Genomic DNA, 21,925 nt, shown 5'->3' with positions numbered 1-21,925 from the left:
GTGCGCATGCGCAGCTTAGAGTTTTATTATATTAGATATTCGGTGGGTTTTCAAAGAGGTCAAGGCAGATGACTTTAAAATATGCAATGTCACCTCAGTTACAACTATAGAAAAATAGAGAAATATAGTGCAAAATAGACAGCAGATATAAATTCTCAAAACTGACATTTTAATCACTAAATTGAAAATAAAATCATTTTTCCTACCTTTTTTCTGGTGATTTCATGAGCCTCTGGTTGCACTTTTTTTGACTGTGCATCCAATATTTCTTTTTCTTTCTGCCTCCTGCATGCTTCCTCTCCTCCAGACCTCATTCCATTCCCCAACCAACATCTCTCTCTATCCCTCCATGAGTTCAAATTTTTCATCCTCTCTCACTGCCTGCCCCCCACTCACTGAAGCCATTGCTGCCGATTTCTCCCTGCTTCTCCGCCCCACCCCAGAAGCCGACCCTGCCACCTGACATACTCCATTCCCCTCAACTTTTTCTTCTTCTCCCTGCCTGCCCCCCCTGCTGAAGCCACTGCTGCTGATTCCTCCCTGTCCCACCCCCGAAGCCGACCCTGCCACCCGACATGCTCCATTCTTACCCCCACCCCAGCAGCAGCAACAGGGACGTCCCACAAGCCTTCCCCCGATGTTGATTCTGACGTCAGAGAGAATGTTTCAGGCTAGCGTGGGGTCTCACCTCCTTTCATGGAAGCAATCCAGATTTGGACTTTGGTGACCATTCATGGCATACTTCTCAGAGCAGTTTATCTAATGGGGAAGCAGAATGTGCTAGCAGACAAATTGAGCAGACTTTTTCAACCCCATAAATGGTGTCTCAGCATAACCATCTTACATAAGATTTTCTCCAGCTGCGGGACACTGAACATAGATTTTCTCACTTCTCCCCATAACAACAAACTTCTGCTGCTCTGCTTCAGACTCTATACTCCCAATCTCCTGAAGTCAGATGCCTTTCTCATTCTTTGGGAGGAGAGATTCCTCTACACATTTCCTCTGATGCCTGTCATCGGGAAAACTCATAATACCTCATTGGCCACATCAGCTTTGGTTCCCACTCCTCCTAAAGCTCTTGTCCAAGGAATCGTGTAAAGTACAACTCATGCAGAGCGATGGATCTCTCCTTCATTCCAACTCTTGATCATTAGCACTAATATTGTGGTTTATTTCACTCAGCAAGTAAATACTTTTTGCTTTTTGGTTGCAGTCTCTCAGCGGTATTACTACTTCAAATAGACGAGATTTTCTTCCTGATGTGCAGTGCATTCTCTTGAACCAGTCAAATGTCCATTTCCATTCATCCTGGACTACCTTCTCCTTTCTGACTCTGGTCTAAAAACCAACTCTGTTCAAATATGTCTAAGTACTATTAATGTCCTCTTATCTGTTCATCCTTTAGTAGCCAGGTTTACGAAAGGACTTTATCACAAGTCTCTACCTCTTGCCTGGGATCTTAATGTGGTCTATGTACTCTTATGAAGTCTCCTTTTGAGTCACTCACAACTTTCTCTCTCAGATTTCTTATTTGGAAAGTTGTTTTCCTTATAGCCCTCACATCTGCAAGCACTTGTGTCGGATCCTCCCTACAAAAGATTCTATCATGACAGAATAGTGCTCTGAACTCATCCAGACTTCCTACTCATTCGTCCTGGTGATTCTAGTGGCTCCGGATTGGCCTCGTCGCCCATGGTATGTGGATCTTGTATGTCTTCAATGGGATGAGAAGCTCCTGCTTCCTCTTCATCGATATCTTCTCAGTCAGGGTCTGGTGCCCATGGAGAACCGACGGTGCTTTGGTCTTACGGCATGGCTCTTGAGCACTCAGCCTTGCTGAAGCGCGGTTATTCGGAGGTAGTTATTTCGACTGTTTTGAGCTCGAAGAAACCCTCCACTATGGCTTCTTTTGCCAAAGCCTGAAAGGTTTTCCATCAATGGTGTGCTAGGGATCAGGTGGAACCTGAGAAGGCTCCCATTTTGGTAGTCCTGGCTTTCCTTCAGGAAGTTTTTAGATAAAGGTCTGGTAGTAGCCTCCCTGAAAGTTCAGGTTGCAGGCTTTTTGTGTTATCGAATGCGCAAAGGCGCTAGTTTGCTTACCTCTCATCCTGATGTGACCAGGTTTATGAGGGAGGTGCTTCGTTTTCTTTGGCTCATCCTGTGTGTAACCACAAAATGTGGTATACAATTCCCATTTCCTTTCTCTTTCCCTCTTCCTAGGATGTTCTCGCTCCCTTCACTTTAGAGCTGCAATGCATACTAGTTCTTCAGTTTGAGAGAAGATTAAGTGGAGAAGGCTTCATCTAAGGCAAGGCAGATATTGGGTTGTATCAATAGAAGTTTCGTCAGCCGAAAGCCTGAAGTCATAATGCCGTTTTACAGGGCCATGGTGAGACCTCATCTGGAGTACTGTGTGCAATTCTGGAGGCCACATTACAGTAAAGATGAGTGCAGAATTGAATCGGTTCAGCGGACGGCCACCAGGATGATCTCGGGGCTCAAGGGTCTCTCGTATGAAGAGAGACTGAACAAATTGCAGCTCTACACTCTTGAGGAAGGTAGGGAGAGGGGAGACATGATCGAAACATTTAAGTACCTCACGGGACGTGTTGAAGTGGAAGATGATATTTTCTTTCTCAAGGGACCCTCGGCCACAAGAGGGCACCCGCTCAAACTCAGGGGCGGAAAATTTCATGGCGACACCAGAAAGTATTTCTTCACAGAGAGAGTGGTTGATCATTGGAACAAGCTTCCAGTGCAGGTGATCGAGGCAGACAGCGTGCCAGACTTTAAGAATAAATGGGATACCCATGTGGGATCCCTACGAGGGTCAAGATAAGAAAATTGAGTCATTAGGGCATAGACAGGGGGTGGGTAAGCAGAGTGGGCAGACTTGATGGGCTGTAGCCCTTTTCTGCCGTCATCTTCTATGTTTCTATGGTATTGATTTGACTGAGTCTGGTGATCTGTGTCCAGCTGTTTTCAGCATAGCTTTTTAATTTTCCTTTGCTGAAAATTTTTGGTCCCTTAAGTAACATTTCATCTATGCTTCGCAGCCTCATCACCTCTTCTCTGTCATCCACTTTTTCCATAAGAGATTCAACTTGTAATCCTGCATGTAGAAAAAGTCTCACTTTGGGTCATGTTTTCATCTGGTTAGAAGCAGAAGCTGTAATGGGGGAAGCAGTTTGTTTGCACAGTGTTTTCAAAGCAATACAGTACTTCAGTTGTGGGAGTTGAAAGAAATGAGAAAAACACTTAATAAAATTTATATCCTTTTTTCAGCTGTTCTATAAAATAAAAACAACTGAAACTTTAGGTGAGATTTAACTCCCTGTTCTGGTTCCGTTTTAGTCCTGCTTGTTTTTTTCACTTATGTGGATATATATTGGCTTATATTCTGTTCAAACTTTACATATTTTATATAACGGATATGTGAAATCTAGTGTGTGTTTTGTAGGCTTACTAAAATTTTACCAATTAAAGCCCTCAGAAATATAATTGTTTTCTTTTAACAGATAGCTAAAACTTATTGACTTGTAGAATTCCTTTCTAACCAGTAGCAAACATTTCTTTATTTCTTTATTCATTCATTTGTTACAAATTATATAACAAAACTCAGGAATATCTAATTAACAACCATGAGCAGAAAAATCTACAGAAAGAAAAATAGAATCATTCAGCGGTCTAGTCCACATTATCTGGCTGCCAGAACCTTTTCTTAGCAACATAAATTTTATATGAGGAAAACACCAAATTAGGCAGAATGTGGCTTCTATAGCTATACATTTCTTCAATTATCCTCCCTAGTTGAAAAATAAACCCCCAAAAGTCTAGAATACCATTTGAACTGGTTTATCATTTAGAAAACTTAACTGGACTGGGTCTAAAAAGACATATTTATCACTTGCATATGAGATAAGGCATTTACAGTAGCAAACATTTCTATCAATTTTGAGTTGTGATGAGTAGGTCTGTATGGCATCTATAAATAGAATGCTTAGGAAAGCCTTCTAGGTTTTTTTGAGCTATACTAGAAGCTTTCCTTTCAGCATTTGGACTGTTAGATGTTTAAGTTTTCATACTATGTCTAATTAATATGCACATAAAAGATTGTATATATATATGACATATCTTGAATAGCATAGTCAGGATGTTTTTTCAGGCAGGCAACAGGTGATCTGGATGGGCACTGATTTCCTCTTCGCTCCCAATCCCCTATCAAACCTAAAAATACCTTAGCTGGCGGGGATCCCTAAGCCCAGCCATCTGAAAACATCTGGAATCCACCGCTTCCATTCAGAAAAGCGCAGAAGTAATCCACAGCACTTTGAGCTCTTGACCTCAGTACTTTTCTCACGCAAGAACTGTGCATCCTATTCACTTGAGGGAAGAACACAACTTAGAAAAATTCAAAAGTAAACTAAAGAGCTTTCTTTTTAAAGACACCTTTGAAAATTAGCCATTTAGTCTTCCAACCAATTTTACTTTTTCTCTCTAAGTTTATTTAAGTAATTTTTAACTTCCCTTTCCTTATGTATCTCCCTTATATGTCTCTTTAACTTTCAAATAATTTGTAGTTCTTATCCCTCTCTTCCCTTATGTTCTTAGTTTTGTTAAGTTTGTCAATAGTTGTTAGACCTGGTTTTTGGTTGTTTTGTTTTTTTGTTACTCATTGTATTCCCCATATTTTGTAATTTTATTATTATGTACATCACTTAGAATTATGATTACCATAAGCGATTAATCAAATCTCCATTAAACTTGAAACTTGAACAAGCCATGCCTCTGATGCTGGCATCAGTGACTCAAAGTGTTGCTGCTGATTGACTGGGAGCTGTGGACTCTGTGTGGTGTGCTGGCTTTTATGTAAGCTTGAGTCAAAAGTGGTTATTTCCCTGCCTGTTATACCTAGATTTGCTCCATGTGAATTCTTAAAAGTAATTTATTATTCCAGGACAAGCAGGCAGGTATTCTCACATATGGGTGACGTCATGGACGGAGCCTGGATGCGGATGCCTCACAAGCAGACTTGCTTGAAGAAACTCGAAGTTTTGAGTCGCCCGCACTGCGCATGCGCGAGTGCCTTCCCACCCAGCACAGGGCGCGTCTTCTCAGTTTTCCGCGTAGCCGAGAAGTCCGTCTTTGACTCTCTGCGTTTAATTTGTTCCTTTGTGCCTTCTCTCAACCATGGTTTGTGTGTTTTTCCTCACGAATCGCTGTTTTTAGTTTATTTCTTTTATTTTTAGTTAAAAAAAAATTTTTTTCGTCTTCAATTTGTTTTCCGGGACAGGCCGCTCGGCCGCAGCCCGAGGGCTTCGATTTTGCAGCGGCCATTTTTCCTTCTATGTCCCGGCCTGCCACGGGCTTCAAGAGGTATAGTAAGTGTCAGCGTGCGATCACTCTTACGGACCCTCACAGACGCTGCCTCAAGTGTCTTGGGCCGAAACATCATCCTAGGTCGTGCCTGCCTTGCCAAACGCTTCAGCCTCGTGCTTTCAAACGTCGTATTTTGGTGGACTAGCTCTTCGAGATGGAGTCAACTGATCCCTCGACTTCGAAGGCGTCTTCGGCCTCGACTCCTACCGAGGCCCCTTCTGCACCTACTGCTTCCACCTCGAGCCTCATCAGACCTTCGTCGTTTGCAGCGGCTCTTGTTTCGACGTCATCTGCTGTATCTTCCCCCGTTTCCTCAGGTCAGATAGCTCAGCATCAGTTCCACCGGTGGTGATTAAAGTGTCTAAGACTCCCAGGTTGAAGCACACTCGCACTACCTCAAAGGAACCTCCAGCCAAAGCAGGTGGTCCGGTTTCAGACGCGGATCCATCCTTGCTGGCTTCTTTCCAGACCATGTTAGAGAAGCAGTTTATTCAGGTCCTTACTAACATGGGACCCAAACTGCTTCCTCTTATCCAGCCTGGGCATTCAGCAGACTCCCGCGAGGTCGAGCCACTTCCTTTATCCCAGTCTGAACTTACACACTCTTTGCAGGGAGCAGAGTCTCTGCGAGTGTCTGGTCTGGCATCCAAGCACTTAAAGCAAGGAGCAGATTCTTTGCGAGTTCCTCGACGGAAATCCTCACACTCTATACAAGGAGCAGAGTCTTTGGGAGTGCATCGAGGTTCCTCCACCAAGCCTCTGGAGTTTTGATCTACAGCCTCTAGCCCTATTCATCTGATGGCATCGCCTGCTCTCGTCTCCGAGGCGAAGTCTCCTCGATCCTCGAGTTCTGGTTCCAGACACAGTTCTCATCGACGTTCGAGGCCTTCCTCGAGGCATCCTTCCTGGCATAGTTCTTCTTCTCAAAACAGACCATCTTCCTCTAAGCCTCCAACCTCGACCAGACCACCGACGCCTAGTTCGAAGTCTCTGATGCCGGACCTCGAGGATATTCCGGTTTCCATTGCCTCGTCCAAGTCACCAGGTTCCTTTGATGCCGAAGCTTCATCTTCGACTCAGGCTGCTTCAACATCCTAGAGTCCTTCTCGAGGCAAAGCATTGGCAGATCAGCTATCTTTCTCGTCTTTCCTTCGTCAGATGGCTGTGGACTTGAATTTTCAATTGGATACTGGCTCAAAGTACTCTAAGGAGTATCTAGAAGTCATGCATCTTCCTCAACCTCCGGCAGAGTCCCTTGAGCTCTCACTTCATAAGCTTTTGAATCGGACTTTTGGTCGATGCATGGAAACACCTTTTTCCATACCAGCTGTTCCAGGCAAATTGGACTCTAGGTATAAAACTGTGCATCACAAAGGATTTGACAATACTCAGTTATCTCATCAATCCTTCCTTGTCGAGTCCTCCTTAAAGAGGTCCCATCCTTCCAAGGTTTATGCCACCGTTCCTCATGGAAGAGAAGGGAAAACTATGGACAAATTCGGACGTCGCATCTATCAAAATGCTATGATGTCCTCTAAAGTCCTCAATTATAATTTTCAATTCATCACTTATTTTGAATTTCTTTGTTGCCAAAGTTCTTGCATTATCTGGATACTCAAATGCACTTTGAATTTCAAGAGATTATTGCTTCTTTGTCTCAACTCCGGTTGGATCTCCTCCAGTCATCTTATGATGCCTTCGAGTTGTCTGCTCGAGCAGCTGCTTGCTCTGTGGCCATGTGTCGTCTTGCCTGGCTTCGTACAATTGACATGGACCCTAATCTTCAAGACCGCTTAGCTAACATTCCTTGTGAGGGCAATGACCTTTTTGATGAATCTATCGAGGCAGCCACAAAGAAATTGTCTGACCATGAAAAATCTTTTGCTTCAATTGTCAGACCTAAGCCTAAGCCAAAGCCAGCTCCTGCCAAGCGTACACGCCCTACTCTTATTTATCAACGGCGTTATGCTCCAAAGCCGGCTCCTTACACTCGCCCTCCTCTTAAGAAGCAGCAACCTCAGAAGCAGCAAAAACCCCAACCTTCTGCTGCACCTAAGGCTTCTCAGCCTTTTTGACTGTTTAAAACAGAGCATAACCTCCTCCGTTCTGACTCTGTCTCATTTTCCCCCTATAGGAGGTCGTCTCCATCATTTTTACGACCGATGGATGTCAATCACCTCCGAACTCAGAGAAGGATACTCTCTTCATTTCACTCAGATTCCACCAGAGCTTCTTCCAAGAGAGTATCCTTCCAATCCATCCCAGACCGCCCTTCTTCAGGAAGCTCAAGCTCTGAGTCATCTTCATGCCATCGAACCAGTTTCCTTGGAGCCGCACAACAGGGGGTTTAACTCCCGTTACTTCCTTGTTCCGAAGAAGACGGGTGATCTGCGACCCATTTTGGATCTCAGGGCTCTCAACAAATTTCTAGTCAAAGAAAAGTTTTGAATGTTGTCCCTGGCATCCCTTTATCCCCTTCTAGAGCAGAACGACTGTTTATGCTCTCTGGATCTCAAGGAGGCCCGCACTCATATCCCCATTCATCTGGCCTCCCATCAGTACCTCAGATTTCGGGTGGGGAACCTGCATTATCAATACAGAGTACTATCATTCGACCTGGCCTCGTCTCCCAGGGTGTTCACCAAGTGCCTGGTAGTGGTAGCAGCAGCTCTACGGAATCATGGTCTTCAGGTGTTTCCCTACATCGATGACTGGCTCGTCGAGGATTCCACGTCTCAAGGGGTTAATGTAGCGACCCAACAGACTACCTGGTTCCTACAAAGTTTGGGATTCGAGATCAATTTTCCCAAATCTCAGCTTCACCCCTCTCAGACTCTACAATTCATTGGAGCTGTCCAACTCAGAGCATTCCTTCCACAGCAACGTCTGAAAGCTCTACTTCAACTTTGTCATACAGTGTCTTCCAGATCTTCCATCTCAGTGAGACACATGATGGTACTCCTAGGTCACATGGCCTCCACAGTACACGTGACTCCTTTTGCCAGACTTCACCTCAGAATTCCTCAGTGGACCCTGGCATCCAAATGGACGCAGGTTTGCGATCCTCTTTCTCGACACTTCACAGTCACTCCTTCTTTGAAGCAGTCTCTCCGTTGGTGGATGCTCTCTTCCAATCTTTCCAGAGGTTTGCTTTTTCAAACGCCCCCTCATCAGAAGGTCCTCACGACAGACTCTTCGACCTACGCTTGGGGCGCTCATCTCGATGGTCTCCGTACTCAAGGCCTCTGAACCAGTACGGATCATCAGTGTCATATCAATCAGTTGGAACTCAGAGTGATCCTCAAAGCTCTCCAGGCTTTTCAACACCTGCTTCAAGACACAGTAGTCCTCGTTCGAACGGACAACCAAGTCGCCATATATTATGTGAACAAACAGGGAGGGACAGGATCTGCCTCCCTTTGTCAAGAAGCTCTGGAGGTTTGGGACTGGGCAATCTGCCACAACACCTTCCTCAAAGCTGTCTACATTCAAGGGGCAAAGAATTCCTTAGCAGACAACTTGAGAGTCATCTACTGCAGCCTCATGAATGGACCCTCCATTCTTCGCCTCTTCATCACATTTTTTCACAGTGGGGAAGGTCTCAGATAGACCTCTTTGGAGCTCCTCACAACTACAAACTGCCTCAGTTCTGCTCCAGGATATACTCTCCTCATCGCCTTGAGGCAGATGCTTTTCTTCTGGAATGGACGAATCTCTTCCTCTATGCATTCCCTCTTATTCTCAAGACTCTGGTCAAGTTGAAGAATGATCATGCCACCATGATTCTGATTGCTCCTCGGTGGTACTCCCTTCTACTTCACCTCAACAGCAGGGAGCCATACCTTCTACCAGTTTTTCTTTCTCTGCTTACACAGAGTCAAGGGTCATCCCAACCTGCAGTCTCTACACCTGACAGCTTGGTACCTCTCAACATATCCCCTCTTCAGTTTTCTCAATCTGTAAGAGACATTTTAGAGGCTTCTAGAAAGCTCACAACTAGGCAGTGCTATCACCAAAAATGGACTAGATTTTCTACATGGTGTTTTTCTCATCATAAGGAGCCTCAGCATTCCTCCTTATCTTCTGTTTTGGACTACTTTTTGCACTTACCAATTCTGGCCTCAAGTCTACATCTATCCGGGTCCATATCAGTGCAATTGCTGCTTTCCATCAGCCTATTGAAGGGAAACCCCTCTCTGCTTATCCGGTGGTTTCCAGATTCATGAAAGGACTTTTCAATGTCAAACCTCCTCTCAAACCGCCTCCTGTGGTTTGGGACCTCAGTATTGTCCTTACTCAACTCATGAAGCCTCCATTTGAACCAATTGATAAGGCTCATCTGAAGTATCTCACTTGGAAAGTGGTATTTCTCATTGCCCTCACTTCTGCTCGATGTGTCAGTGAGCTGCAAGCTTTAGTTACTGGCCCACCATTCATGGTGTTCCATCATGACAAAGTGGTTCTCCGTACTCATCTGAAATTCCTACCTAAAGTGGTCTCAGAATTTCATCTCAACCAATCCTTCGTCCTTCCAGTATTTTTTCCAAAGCCTCATTCTCATCCTGGAGAATCAGCGCTTCATACTCTGGACTATAAACGTGCTTTGGCCTTCTACTTGGAACGTACCAAACCACACAGAACTACTCTTCAGCTTTTTGTTTCCTTCGATCCAAATAAATGGGACATCCTATTTCTAAGCGTACCATCTCTAATTGGATGGCAGCTTGTATCTCATTCTGCTATGCCCAGGCTGGATTACCCCTTCACAGTAAAGTCACAGCCCATAAAGTCAGAGCAATGGCAGCTTCAGTAGCTTTCCTCAGATCTATACTTATTGAGGAAATTTGTAAGGCTGCTACTTGGTCCTCGGTTCATACCTTCACTTCTCACTATTGTCTGGATACTTTCTCCAGACGGGATGGACAGTTTGGACAAACAGTATTACAAAATTTATTCTCCTAAATTGCCAACACTCCCACCATCCCATTCTGGTTAGCTTGGAGGTCACCCATATGTGAGAATACCTGCCTGCTTGTCCTGGGATAAAGCACAGTTACTTACCGTAACAGGTGTTATCCAGGGACAGTAGGCAGCTATTCTCACAACCCACCCACCTCCCCTGGTTGGCTTCTTTGCTAGCTATCTGAACTGAGGAGACCCGCCCTGTGCTGGGCGGGAAGGCACTCGCGCATGCCTGGTGCAGGCGACTCGAAACTTTGAGTTTCTTCAAGCAAGTCTGCTTGTGAGGCGTCCGCATCCGGGCTCTGTTGATGACGTCACCCATATGTGAGAATAGCTGCCTGCTGTCACTGGATAACACCTGTTACGGTAAGTAACTGTGCTATTTGGTTTTATTTTTGTGTATGTATGTGCACAAATAGAGGGAATGTTTAGATAGACTCACAATATTGTTGCTGGATTGTAGTACTTTATGTGGGTTTTTTGTTTTGTAATAGGAAACAAGATATCAACTTCTTCAGTTGCGCCCAACCCAAAGGGCTTCATGGATTGGATATGCTATTGCATACCATTTACTGAAAGACTACGATATGGCATTGAAATTGCTAGAAGAGTTTAGGAAAACTCAGCAGGTAAGTTACCTTATTTATTTCTAGTGAAATAGGTCATCTTTGACTACTTTTTATGCAAGTTGGTAATGACTGATGTTTAAGGTAGAATTATTCTCTGAGAATAAACACAACAAAAGAAATCCTTACGAGTCATGGGTGAAGTTATCTGATATAGCTCTGTATGAGAACATTTCTTGAGCTCTAAAGCTTTTAAGCTTTCTCAACCATGCCTGCTGATGTCATGTGATGCATTGTCACTCTTTGGTTTTCCTTACAGCACTGTTTGTTTTTTCCTGCTAAAATTAATTTTTTTCTTCACTGTTGCTGTCAGTGTGGATTTTCTTCCAGGTAGTTTAGCTAGTTAGGTTTGGTCATTCAATTTTGTTTCCCTTTTGTCTCATTTTCTTCATAACAGGCCTCATTGACCTTGAGCACTTATCCAGAAGTTTTTTAATATTGAGCCATTTGATTAAGCTGTGGCTAATTTTCTGGATGATAACATCTCAAAAGAAAATTTCCATTGGCTTTTAAATTTATTCCCAGTACAAAAGGACTATATCCGTTATGAGTTCTCATAGTTAATGCCTGCAATGTTTGAGTTCCAACCATGATCCTTCTCATTGTTGTTTTTGTTCCCAGAGGTAAAAAAGGGTTATCCTAGGACAGTGATGGCTAACCTTTTTGAGCCCGAGTGCCCAAACTGCCGCACAAAACCAAAGAATTTCCTCAAAGTGCCAGCACGTCAATTAAACCTTAATAACAAGATTTTAGTATCTAAAAACTCTTTATAAAGTTGCCTGAACTATGTAACATCATTTTTAAAGGTTGGAATCTTTGTATTGTCAGAGAATCAATTTGATTCACAATCCTTTGGTTTTCATTTCAATTTATTGGCAATTTATAATGTTTTAATGATTTCATTCATGGGCCGAATACACACATACTTTTCTCTGTCGCCGCACTCTTTGACCAAAAGATTTGTAAGCCTGCAACCACGTCAAGGTAGACTCTTTCAGCAGCTCCCCTCCCTCCCCCTTACCTTTGTGGCCAAGTCAAAATGATCTACCAACAATAAAATTTTAAAAACACAAAGCACGCTGTACGCAGAGAAAATGTTAATTATCATTTATATTTCGTGGGTTTTCAAAGAGGTCAAGGCAGATGACTTTATGCAATATCACCTCAGTAACAACTATACAAAAATAGACAAATATTCCCCCTCCCTTTTTACTAAACCGCGATAGCGGTTTTTAGCACAGGGACCTGCGCTGAATGCCCCACGCTGCTCTTGAAGCTCATAGGCTCCCTGCGCTAAAAAACGCTATTGCGGTTTAGTAAAAGGGGGCCATAGTGCAAAATATAGACAGCATATATAAATTCTCAAAACGGACACATTTTGATCACTAAATTGAAAATAAAATCATTTTCCTACCTTTGGTAATTTCATCAGTCTCTGGTTGCACTTTATTCTTCTGACTGTGCATCCAATATTTCTTCCCTTTTTTCAGCCTCCTGTATGCTTCCTCTCCTCCAGACCTCATTCTCTCCCCAAACTTTTTCTTTGTTTCATCCTGCCCCCTTCTTTCTTTTTCTCTCTCTCCATACCCCCTTTCATTCTGTATGCCTGTCTTTCTCTCTCTCTCCGTGCCCCATTTTTCTTTGTTTCATCCAGCCCTCTTTCTTTTTTTTTTTTCTGGCTCCCTGTCACCCCCTTTCTTTCTTTCTCCTTGCCCTCCCCTATGCCACCACCATTGGGAAAATGCTGCCACCGCCACTGGGGAATAGGCTGCCACTGCCGCTATCGGGAACAGGCCGGCGCCGAGTTCGCCCTGCTTCTCTTCCCCGCGGGGCCGATCAACTCTCGCCACTCGACATCAATTCTAACATCGGAGAGGACGTTCTGGGCCAGCTAGGCAGCGATTGGCTGGCCCAGAACGTCCTCTCCGACATCAGAATTAACACGGGTGGTGAGAATTGGTCGGCCTCACAGGGAAAAGCAGGGAGAACTTGGCACCGGCCTGTTCCCAATGGCGGCGGTGGCACTCAAGTGGCTAAAGAGACGCAGTTTGCCAGCCTAGGGAGAACACTGGAGGGTGGCCAGCTGTGCACCCCCTTGGGGCATAAAACCGAGGCAGACCGCCCCCACCCCCACCTTGGTATGCCCCTGTCTGTATGTCACTCCCTCCCTATGACCAAAAATTCTCCTTTCTTCTATTCCCCGTGTACACAACCATCTCTTTCCTTCCCTTCCTCTCTCTCAAGTCCTTGCCTTCTGTGTCCAAAAACCCATTCCCTCCCCCACCTCAGCATCTCTTTCCCTCCCTTCCTCTCTCTCAAGTCCATGCCTTCTGTGTGCAAAAACCCATTCCCTCCCCCACCTCAGCATCTCTTTCCCTCCCTTCCTCTTTCCCAAGTTCAAGCCTTCTGTGTCCAAAAACCCATTCCCTCCCCCACCTCAGCATCTCTTTCCCTCCCTTCCTCTCTCCCAAGTCCATGCCTTCTGTGTCCAAAAACCCATTCCCTCCCCCACCTCAGCATCTCTTTCCCTCCCTTCCTCTCTCCCAAGTCCATGCCTTCTGTGTCCAAAAACCCATTCCCTCCCCCACCTCAGCATCTCTTTCCCTCCTTTCCTCTCTCCCAAGTTCATGCCTTCTGTGTGCAAAAACCCATTCCCTCCCCCACCTCAGCATCTCTTTCCCTCCCTTCCTCTCTCCCAAGTTCATGCCTTGTGTCCAAAACGCACTCCCTCCCCCTTTTGTGTTCCCCGTTTGCCTCCCAGCCCATCTTAGCAACTTTCTCAGCAAAATGTAGCTCGAGCCGCGTAGGCTTGTCTTTTATTTCCTGCCTGTCCCGCCGCGCACACATAGCCGACCAGAAGTCTTCCCTGACGTCAGCACTGACGTCAGAGGGCGGGCTTTGCTTAAGCCCTCCCTCCGACGTCAGCGCTGACGTCGGGGAAGATTTCCGATCGGCTGTGTGAGCGGCAGGGCAGTCGGAGTAGAAGACGAGCCTCGCGGCTCGAGTTATATTTAACCCCGCGGGTCCCCCATCGTCCCCGTTCAGCTCTCTCTCCTGTGCACCCCCTGGTAGTACTGCCCTGATGGCGGACCTGCGCGTGCCAGCTGCAAGGCCTTCGCGTGCCACAGTTGGCACGCGTGCCATAGGTTCGCCATCGCTGTCCTAGGACAAGCAGGCAGCATATTCTCACAGATGGGTGATATCATCCATGGAGCCTGGTATGGACATTGCAAAAGTGTACTGTCACTTTAACTTGTTCAGAAGTCTTGAGACTGCCTGTACTGCGCATGCATGATAGCCTTCCAACCTGATTGGCTTGTGGGACCATCAGATCTTAGTCTTTTGCAGAGCTAAGAAGTTGTGTTTTTGGAGTGTCCTCAAATGCATGGTTTTCCTCATATTTTTTGTCTTCCTGTACATTTTCTTTATTTTCCTAATATTTTTATTTCCATAGTGATTTACTTTACTGTATTCACATTTTTATGCTTTTCGATTTTGAGATCTTTTAGCAAGCTGGCTGCATCGATTAACTTTCAGGTTCTAATTTACTCATTCACCACTATGATTGAGTCCTTCAACCTTGCTAGGAAGAAAATATTTGTGTATCTATTACAATAGATATAATGAAATCATGTCTCTAAAGATTTTTAGAGACATGATCTCATTATATCTGATATAATAAATATACAAATAACTTCTTATTGCTTTTCTCTTCTTCACTCTATTCTTAGTTTTCCTCCAAAGACACTGCTTCGCTATCAGTACGTTTACCCATATTTACTGCCAGTTTGTGTTCAGTCATCTACAGTAGTGTCCATTCATCCCCTGATGAAGACATCTACAGATGCCGAAACTATAATCCTAGTTGAGACATTCTAGGTATTCCTAGACTTAGCCTACTTTCACATCACAGGTTTTGGATCTCTTTATGTGATTTTATATCCAAGATGGATGGATATTAGGATATAGACATTGTTTTTAGTTTTATTATTTGTACAATAAAGTAACTGGTTGAATATCATTAAACATCAAGTTACATAAAGCAGCCGTTTTCACCATCTGCCAATTAAAGGGTTAAGCTTGTAAATCAATTAACCCCCCCCTTTTACAAAACTACAATAGTGTTTTTTAGCACAGGCAGGCGCGCTTGAGTGCTCTGTGCTGCTTCTGACGCTCACAGGAACTCTGAGGGTCGGGAACAGCGCAGAGCATTCAGTGCACCTGCTTGCGCTATCTCAATTTTGTAAAATGGGGGAGGGGGAAGTTAGGTCTGTCTGGTACAGTAATTGCAGAATAGCAAATTGCAGTATAGCAAAAATTTTATAGTTCACTAGCTGATGCCCCGGCGTTGCACGGGTATTTAATTATAGCAATAACACTGTAAATGGATTCAAATAAAGATACTTTATAGTGGTGAATGAAATTATTTTTTTACAGCTTTATAAAAAGTACAATATTCAAATTATAATGTGAAATATTTGACAAAATGAATACAATACAACAAACACAAAACTTGATTATAAACAACATTTTTAGTTTCAACTCCAGGAGAAAGAACATATAAATTCTTGGGTGAACCCACCCTTGAGCATGCAACATAGAGTTGACCATGGGAAAAACAGGGTGATCTTAAATCCACTCCACAGTATGTAATAGTCTGTCCCTGTGATTTGTTGATTGTGATAGAGAATGCAATGGAACTTGCAAGCTCTTAAACTGAAAAGGAAGATGTGTTGCAAGTTTCGTTCAAATCGGGCAAGCCGTTTTTGCGTTGGCAGCTTTTTACAATTTTTCCATTGACATGAATGGGTGAAATCAGATTTTCTGTTTGTAGCTCCGCCCACGTGTGCAGGTGGGCCGCGAGACCCCCAGAACATATCACCCCAGGTAGTGAGGGATCTGCATACCAAGTTTAGTGCAAATCGGGCAAGCCGTTTTTGCGTTGGCAGCTTTTTACATTTTTGCCATTGACATGAATGGGTGAAATCTGATTTTCAGGTTGTAGCTCTGCCCACATGTGCAGGTGGGCTGCGAGACCCCTAGAACATAACACCCCAGGTAGTGAGGGATCTGCATACCAAGTTTCGTTCAAATCGGGCAAGACGTTTTTGCGTTGGCAGCTTTTTACATTTTTGCCATTGACATGAATGGGTGAAATCTGATTTTCAGGTTGTAGCTCCGCCCACGTGTGCAGGTGGGCCGCGAGACCCCCAGAACATATCACCCCAGGTAGTGAGGGATCTGCATACCAAGTTTCGTTCAAATCGGGCAAGACGTTTTTGCGTTGGCAGCTTTTTACATTTTTGCCATTGACATGAATGGGTGAAATCTGATTTTCAGTTTGTAGCTCCGCCCACATGTGCAGATGGGCAGCGAGACCCCCAGAACATATCACCCCAGGTAGTGAGGGATCTGCATACCAAGTTTCGTTCAAATCGGGCAAGCCGTTTTTGCGTTGGCAGCTTTTTACATTTTTTCCATTGACATAAATGTGTGAAATCTGATTTTCTGTTTGTAGCTCCGCCCACGTGTGCAGGTGGGCCGCGAGACCCCCAGAACATATCATCCCAGGTAGTGAGGGATCTGCATACCAAGTTTCGTTCAAATCGGTCAAGCCGTTTTTGCGTGATCGCGGCACATACACACACACACACATACATACATACACACATACATACCTCCGATTTTATATATATAGATTATAAATATTTTATCTGTGCATAGCAGCAGTATTAATTTTGTTATTTAAATCATACAGATTTCCTTAATCTGGTTTATAATTTTTTGAAAGATAATATGTAGCTTACCATTCTATTCTTTACATTTAGGTTATTTTGAGCCAGCTCTGGTTTTCTATCTGTAAGCAGTTTGGCATTTGTTCCACTGGACTTCATTTTGTCAGTGCAGAATAAAATCTCCAAAAAGCTTAAAGATGGAAATGTAAACCCCATGACTGGCTAAAAGTTTCCCATAAGTTTTGGTCGTTTTTCTTGCACATGTATATTAGGGTTATTTTTAAAGCTACTCCCATTTCCCAGTTTTTGTCATTATGAAACTAACTTGGGTTCTGCTGTTTTGATATAAAGGTGATAGGTTTAAAGAAAAGTATAGGCTAGTGCTGCCCAATTCACGATTTGAATTGATTCACCAATTCGAATCAGGTGAATCAATTTGAATCGATTCAGTTTTAAGGAAAATCGGCCTCCCGATTTGATGGCCGATCCTTCCTCCTGTGCCTTCCTAAAGCAGAAGCGGCAGCGCTGCCTCTTGCTGGCCGTCCACTGCTGCTCCTGCTTGAGGGGGGAGTGTCAGTTGGAGAGGCCTGAATGTTTCCCCAGCTTCCTCGCTCTTATCAACTTAAGCTAATACAGAAGCCTGCAGTATCGCTGGTGCTATAGCGATCTCTGCAGCTGCCCGTCGTCCTCAGCAGCATGTTCTTTCTGCTACGGTCCCGCCCCTAGTCTGATGTCAGGGTCAGGATCGCGGCAAAGGAAACCGTGCCGCAGAGGATAATGGCAGCTGCAGGGATCACTATAGCACAGGGGTCTCAAAGTCCCTCCTTGAGAGCCACAATCCAGTTGGGTTTTCAGGATTTAAGAACATAAGCAATGTCTCTGCTGGGTCAGACCTGAGGTCCATCATGCCCAGCAGTTCGCTCATGCGGCAGCCCAACAGTTCCAGGACCTGTGCAGTAATCCTCTATCTATACCCCTCTATCCCCTTTTCCAGCAGGAAATTGTCCAATTGAACCCCAGTATCGTACTCTGCCCTATTACACTCTCTGGAAGCGCATTCCAGGTGTCCACCACACGTTGGGTAAAGAAGAACTTCCTAGCATTCGTTTTGAATCCGTCCCCTTTCAACTTTTCTGAATGCTTCTTGTTCTTTTATTATTCGAAAGTTTGAAGAATCTGTCCCTCTCTCTCTCTATGCCCTTCATGATCTTGTAAGTCTCTATCGTATCCCCTCTAAGTCTCCTCTTCTCCAGGGAAAAGAGACCCAGTTTCTCCAATCTCTCATCGTATGAAAGGTTTTCCATCCCCTTTATCAGACGCGTCGCTCTCCTCTGAACCATCTCGAATAACACCATGTCTTTCTTAAGGTACGGCGACCAATATTGAACACAGTACTCCAGATGTGGACGCACCATCGCCCGATACAATGGCAGGATAACTTCTTTCGTTCTGGTTGTAATACCCTTCTTGATTATGCCTAGCATTCTGTTTGCCTTCTTAGCGGCCATTGTGCACTGTGCCGTCGGCTTCATTGTCATGTCCACCATTACCCCCAAGTCCCTTTCTTGGGTACTCTCATTTAATAACATCCTTCCCATCGTATATTTGCACCTCGGGTTTCTGTTTCAGACATGTAATACTTTTCTTCCTCACACCATCTCCTCATCCACGCATTTATTGATTGTAGTTCCTCCTGCCTTTTCACATCTGCCCTCGGTACTGGTAGGATCTCTGAGAACGCTATCTTCTGGGTCCTCATCTTCAGCTTCCTTCCCAGAATCTTGAACTGTTCTATCAGCGTGCTTCTTCTGGGCCTTGAGCATCAGCACATACTCGAGGCTTTCTGGCTCTCGCTCTCTCTGAGCGCAGATGCTTAAGGCCCATGCAAGAGGCAAGATCTTTGTTCACCGGTACGTCCTGTGGGCTGTGTACCGGTGCCAGATGGGGGTAAGGCTCATGGCCCAGGCAAGAGGCAGGATCTTTGTTCACTGGCACCAGCTCATCTATGGGCTGCGTGCCGGTGCCAGATGGGGTAAGGCTTCTGTGCGGGTGGGCAGGGGATACCGGTTCGTGCAGGGGGTGGGCATTCACGGGTTGGAGGGTGAGTGATGCCAGTTCTCGATGGGGGGTGGAGCAGCGCCGGTGGCCTAAGGGGGGGAACGAATCAAGCGAGTTTCTCTTACTTCCTTTGGGGAAACTCGCTTTGATATACGAGCAATTTGCTTTACGAGCATGCTTCTGGAACAAATTATGCTTGTAAACCAAGGTTCCACTGTATTTAGGCGAGATCCTAACAAGAACTGAAGCAGAACGAGACTTAGGGGTGATTGTCAGTGAGAACATGAAGACTGCCAATCAAGTGGAGCAAGCTTCATCCAAGGCAAGGAAAATCATAGGTTGCATACGCAGGAGTTTCGTCAGCCGTAAGCCTGAAGTCATTAGCCCCACCTGGAATACTGTGTGCAATTCTGGAAGCCGCATTACTGTAAGGATGTGCTGAGACTGGAGTCAGTCCAGAGAATGGCCAATGGATTGTCTCGGGACTCAAGGATCTCCCGTACGAGGAACGGCTGGATAAGTTGCAGCTGTACTCACTCGAGGAACGCAGAGAGAGGGGCGACATGATCGAGACATTCAAGTATCTCACGGGCTGCATCGAGGTGGAAGAAGATATCTTCTTTTTCAAGGGTCCCGCGGCAACAAGGGGGCATCCGTGGAAAATCAGGGGCGTGAAACTGCACGGAGACACCAGGAAATTCTTTTTCACTGAAAGGGTGGTTGATCGCTGGAATAGCCTTCCACTTCAGGTTATTGAGGCCAGCAGCATGCCTGATTTTAAGGCCAAATGGGATAGACACGTGGGATCTATTCCCAGAGAAAGGTAGGGGAGGGTCATTGGGGTGGGCAGACTAGATGGGCCGTGGCCCTTATCTGCCGTCTATTTCTATGTTTCTAACGATTGGCTATGTTCTCTGGATCTCAAGGAAGCCTAAACTCATATCCCAATTCACCCGGCTTCCAGGAAATATCTCAGATTTCAAGTGGCCTTTCACCATTATCAATACAAGTTTCTACCTTTCGGTCTGGCATCCTCTCCCAGAGTTTTCACCAAATGCCTGGTGGTGGTGGCAGCAGCAGCATTGATGTCTCAGGGTCTTCAAGTCTTCCCCTATCTAGACAACTGGCTCATCAAAGACCCTTCGTCTCAAGGTGTGCTTCTAGTGACTAATCGCACCATACTGTTCCTCCAGAACTTGGAGTTCAAAATCAACTTTCCCAAGTCACAGCTTCATCCGTCTCAGAAGCTACAGTTCATTGGAGCTCTCCTTGACACCACTCAGCTGAGGGCTTGCCTTCCTCAAGAGTGTCGGGACAATTTACTTCGGCTTTGATATCAGATGGCCTGGCTGCAGTCAACCTCAGCCAGGCGCATGATGCTTCTAGGCCACATGACCTCCACAGTTCATGTGACTCCTTTTGCGAGGCTTCACCTTAGGACGCCTCAATGGTCTCTGGATTCACAGTGGTCTCAGGCAATCGACCCGCTTTTGTGACACATTTCTGTCACCTCTTCTCTTCGACAGTCACTTCAGTGGTGGATGTATTCTTGCAGTCTGTCCAGAGGTGTTCTCTTTCACATGCCTCCTCATCAAAAAGTTTTGACCACAGATGCATCAACTTATGCTTGGGGGGCTCTTCTGGATGGCCTTCAAACTCAAGGTCATTGGTCATCCAGAGAACAACAGTTTCATCAATCTCTTGGAACACAAGGCGATTTTACTTTGCCCTCAAAGCTTTCCAGCATTTAATGGTCAACCATGTCATCCTGCTTCGCACGGACAATCAAATAGCCATGTACTATATAAACAAGCAAGGAGGCACAGGTTCTCTCCTTCGCTGTCAAGGGGCTCAGAAGATCTGGCTTTGGGCGATTGCTCACAACATCTTTCTCAAAACAGTCTTCATTCAAGAGAAACAGACTTTCTTGGCAGACAAGCTCAGCAGAATTCTACAGCTCTCCATCCCATTTTTACTCAATGGGGGACGCCTCAAGTGGATCTGTTTGCGTCTCTCCACAACAACAAGTTGCTCCAATACTGCTCCAGACTGTACTCTCCCCATCGTCTGGAGGCGGACGCTTTTCTTCTGGATTAGACATACAAATTCCTCTCTGCGTTTCCACCCATTCCTCTCATTCTCAAGACATTTATCAAAGCCAAGCAGGAGTCAGCCACTATGAAACTCATAGCTCCTAGGTGGCCCAGGCAGCCTTCTACTTCAATTCAATATTAAGGAACCAATACCTCTGCCGATTTTTTTTCCATCTCTTCTTATGCAGAGTCACGGTTCTCTTCTACATCCCAACCTTCAGTTTTTACAACTGACACCTTGGTATCTCTCAGGCTGAATCCAACTGATCTTCACCTTTCTCAGCCTGTCAGACTCATTTTGGAAGCTTCCATAAAACCAGCCACTCAGCCATGTTACCAGCAAAAGTGGACACATTTTTCTTCCAGGATCTGAAATCCATTTCTGTTTCATTAGTTTTGGATTATCTTCTTCATTTATCTGACTCCAGTCTCAAGTCTACATCCATTAGAGTCCATCTCAGTTTTATCACTGCCTTTCATCAACAAGTGGATGGTAAACCTCTTACTGCACATCCTCTTACGGCACATCCACCTCTCAAACCATCTCCAGTGGTTTGGGATCTAAATGTGGTTCTTGCTAAGTTGATGAAGCCTCCATTTGAACCAATGTCTATGGCTCATCTCAAATTCCTTACTTGGAAAGAGGTTTTTATCATTTCTCTCACTTTTGCAGAAGAGTGAGTGAACTTCAAGCGCTAGTGGCAAACCCACCTTTTACAGTGTTCCACCATGACAAAGTTATGCTTCACACCCATCCAGTGTTATTACCAAAAGTCATCACTGAATTTCATCTCAATCAATCGATTGTGCTTCCAGTTTTTTTTCCAAGCCTAATTCTCATCCAGGAGAAACAGCTCTTCACACTCTGGATTGCAAGTGGGCTTTCGCCTATTATCTCAACAGACCAAAGCCGCATAGAACATCTCCTCAACTCTTTATCTCCTTTGATCCTAACAAGTTGGGGCATCCTGTTTCCAAGAGAACGATTTCCAACTGGCTTCCTGCATATCGTTCTGTTATGCTCAGGCTGGGCTGCTACTGGATAAGGTCACAGCCCATAAAGTTCAAG

General features: G+C 44.9%; 1 protein-coding gene across 3 annotated transcripts in view; it reads left to right on the top strand.

Moving 5' to 3' along the window:
* NAA16 (N-alpha-acetyltransferase 16, NatA auxiliary subunit) overlaps nt 1-21,925 on the top strand; it is a 310,852-nt gene that overhangs the window by 62,945 nt on the left and 225,982 nt on the right. For all 3 annotated transcript variants that reach the window (XM_033947900.1, XM_033947902.1, XM_033947901.1), the window contains exon 5: nt 10,839-10,973. In XM_033947900.1, the coding sequence (XP_033803791.1) occupies nt 10,839-10,973 (135 nt within the window). The remainder of the gene's footprint in view (nt 1-10,838; nt 10,974-21,925) is intronic.

This window comes from Geotrypetes seraphini, chromosome 6 (genome assembly GCF_902459505.1).
Source record: "Geotrypetes seraphini chromosome 6, aGeoSer1.1, whole genome shotgun sequence".
NCBI classification, from domain to species: Eukaryota; Metazoa; Chordata; class Amphibia; order Gymnophiona; family Dermophiidae; genus Geotrypetes; species Geotrypetes seraphini.
The sequence above is the reverse complement of the archived record's forward strand: the minus strand, read 5'-3'. Positions and strand labels throughout refer to the sequence as shown.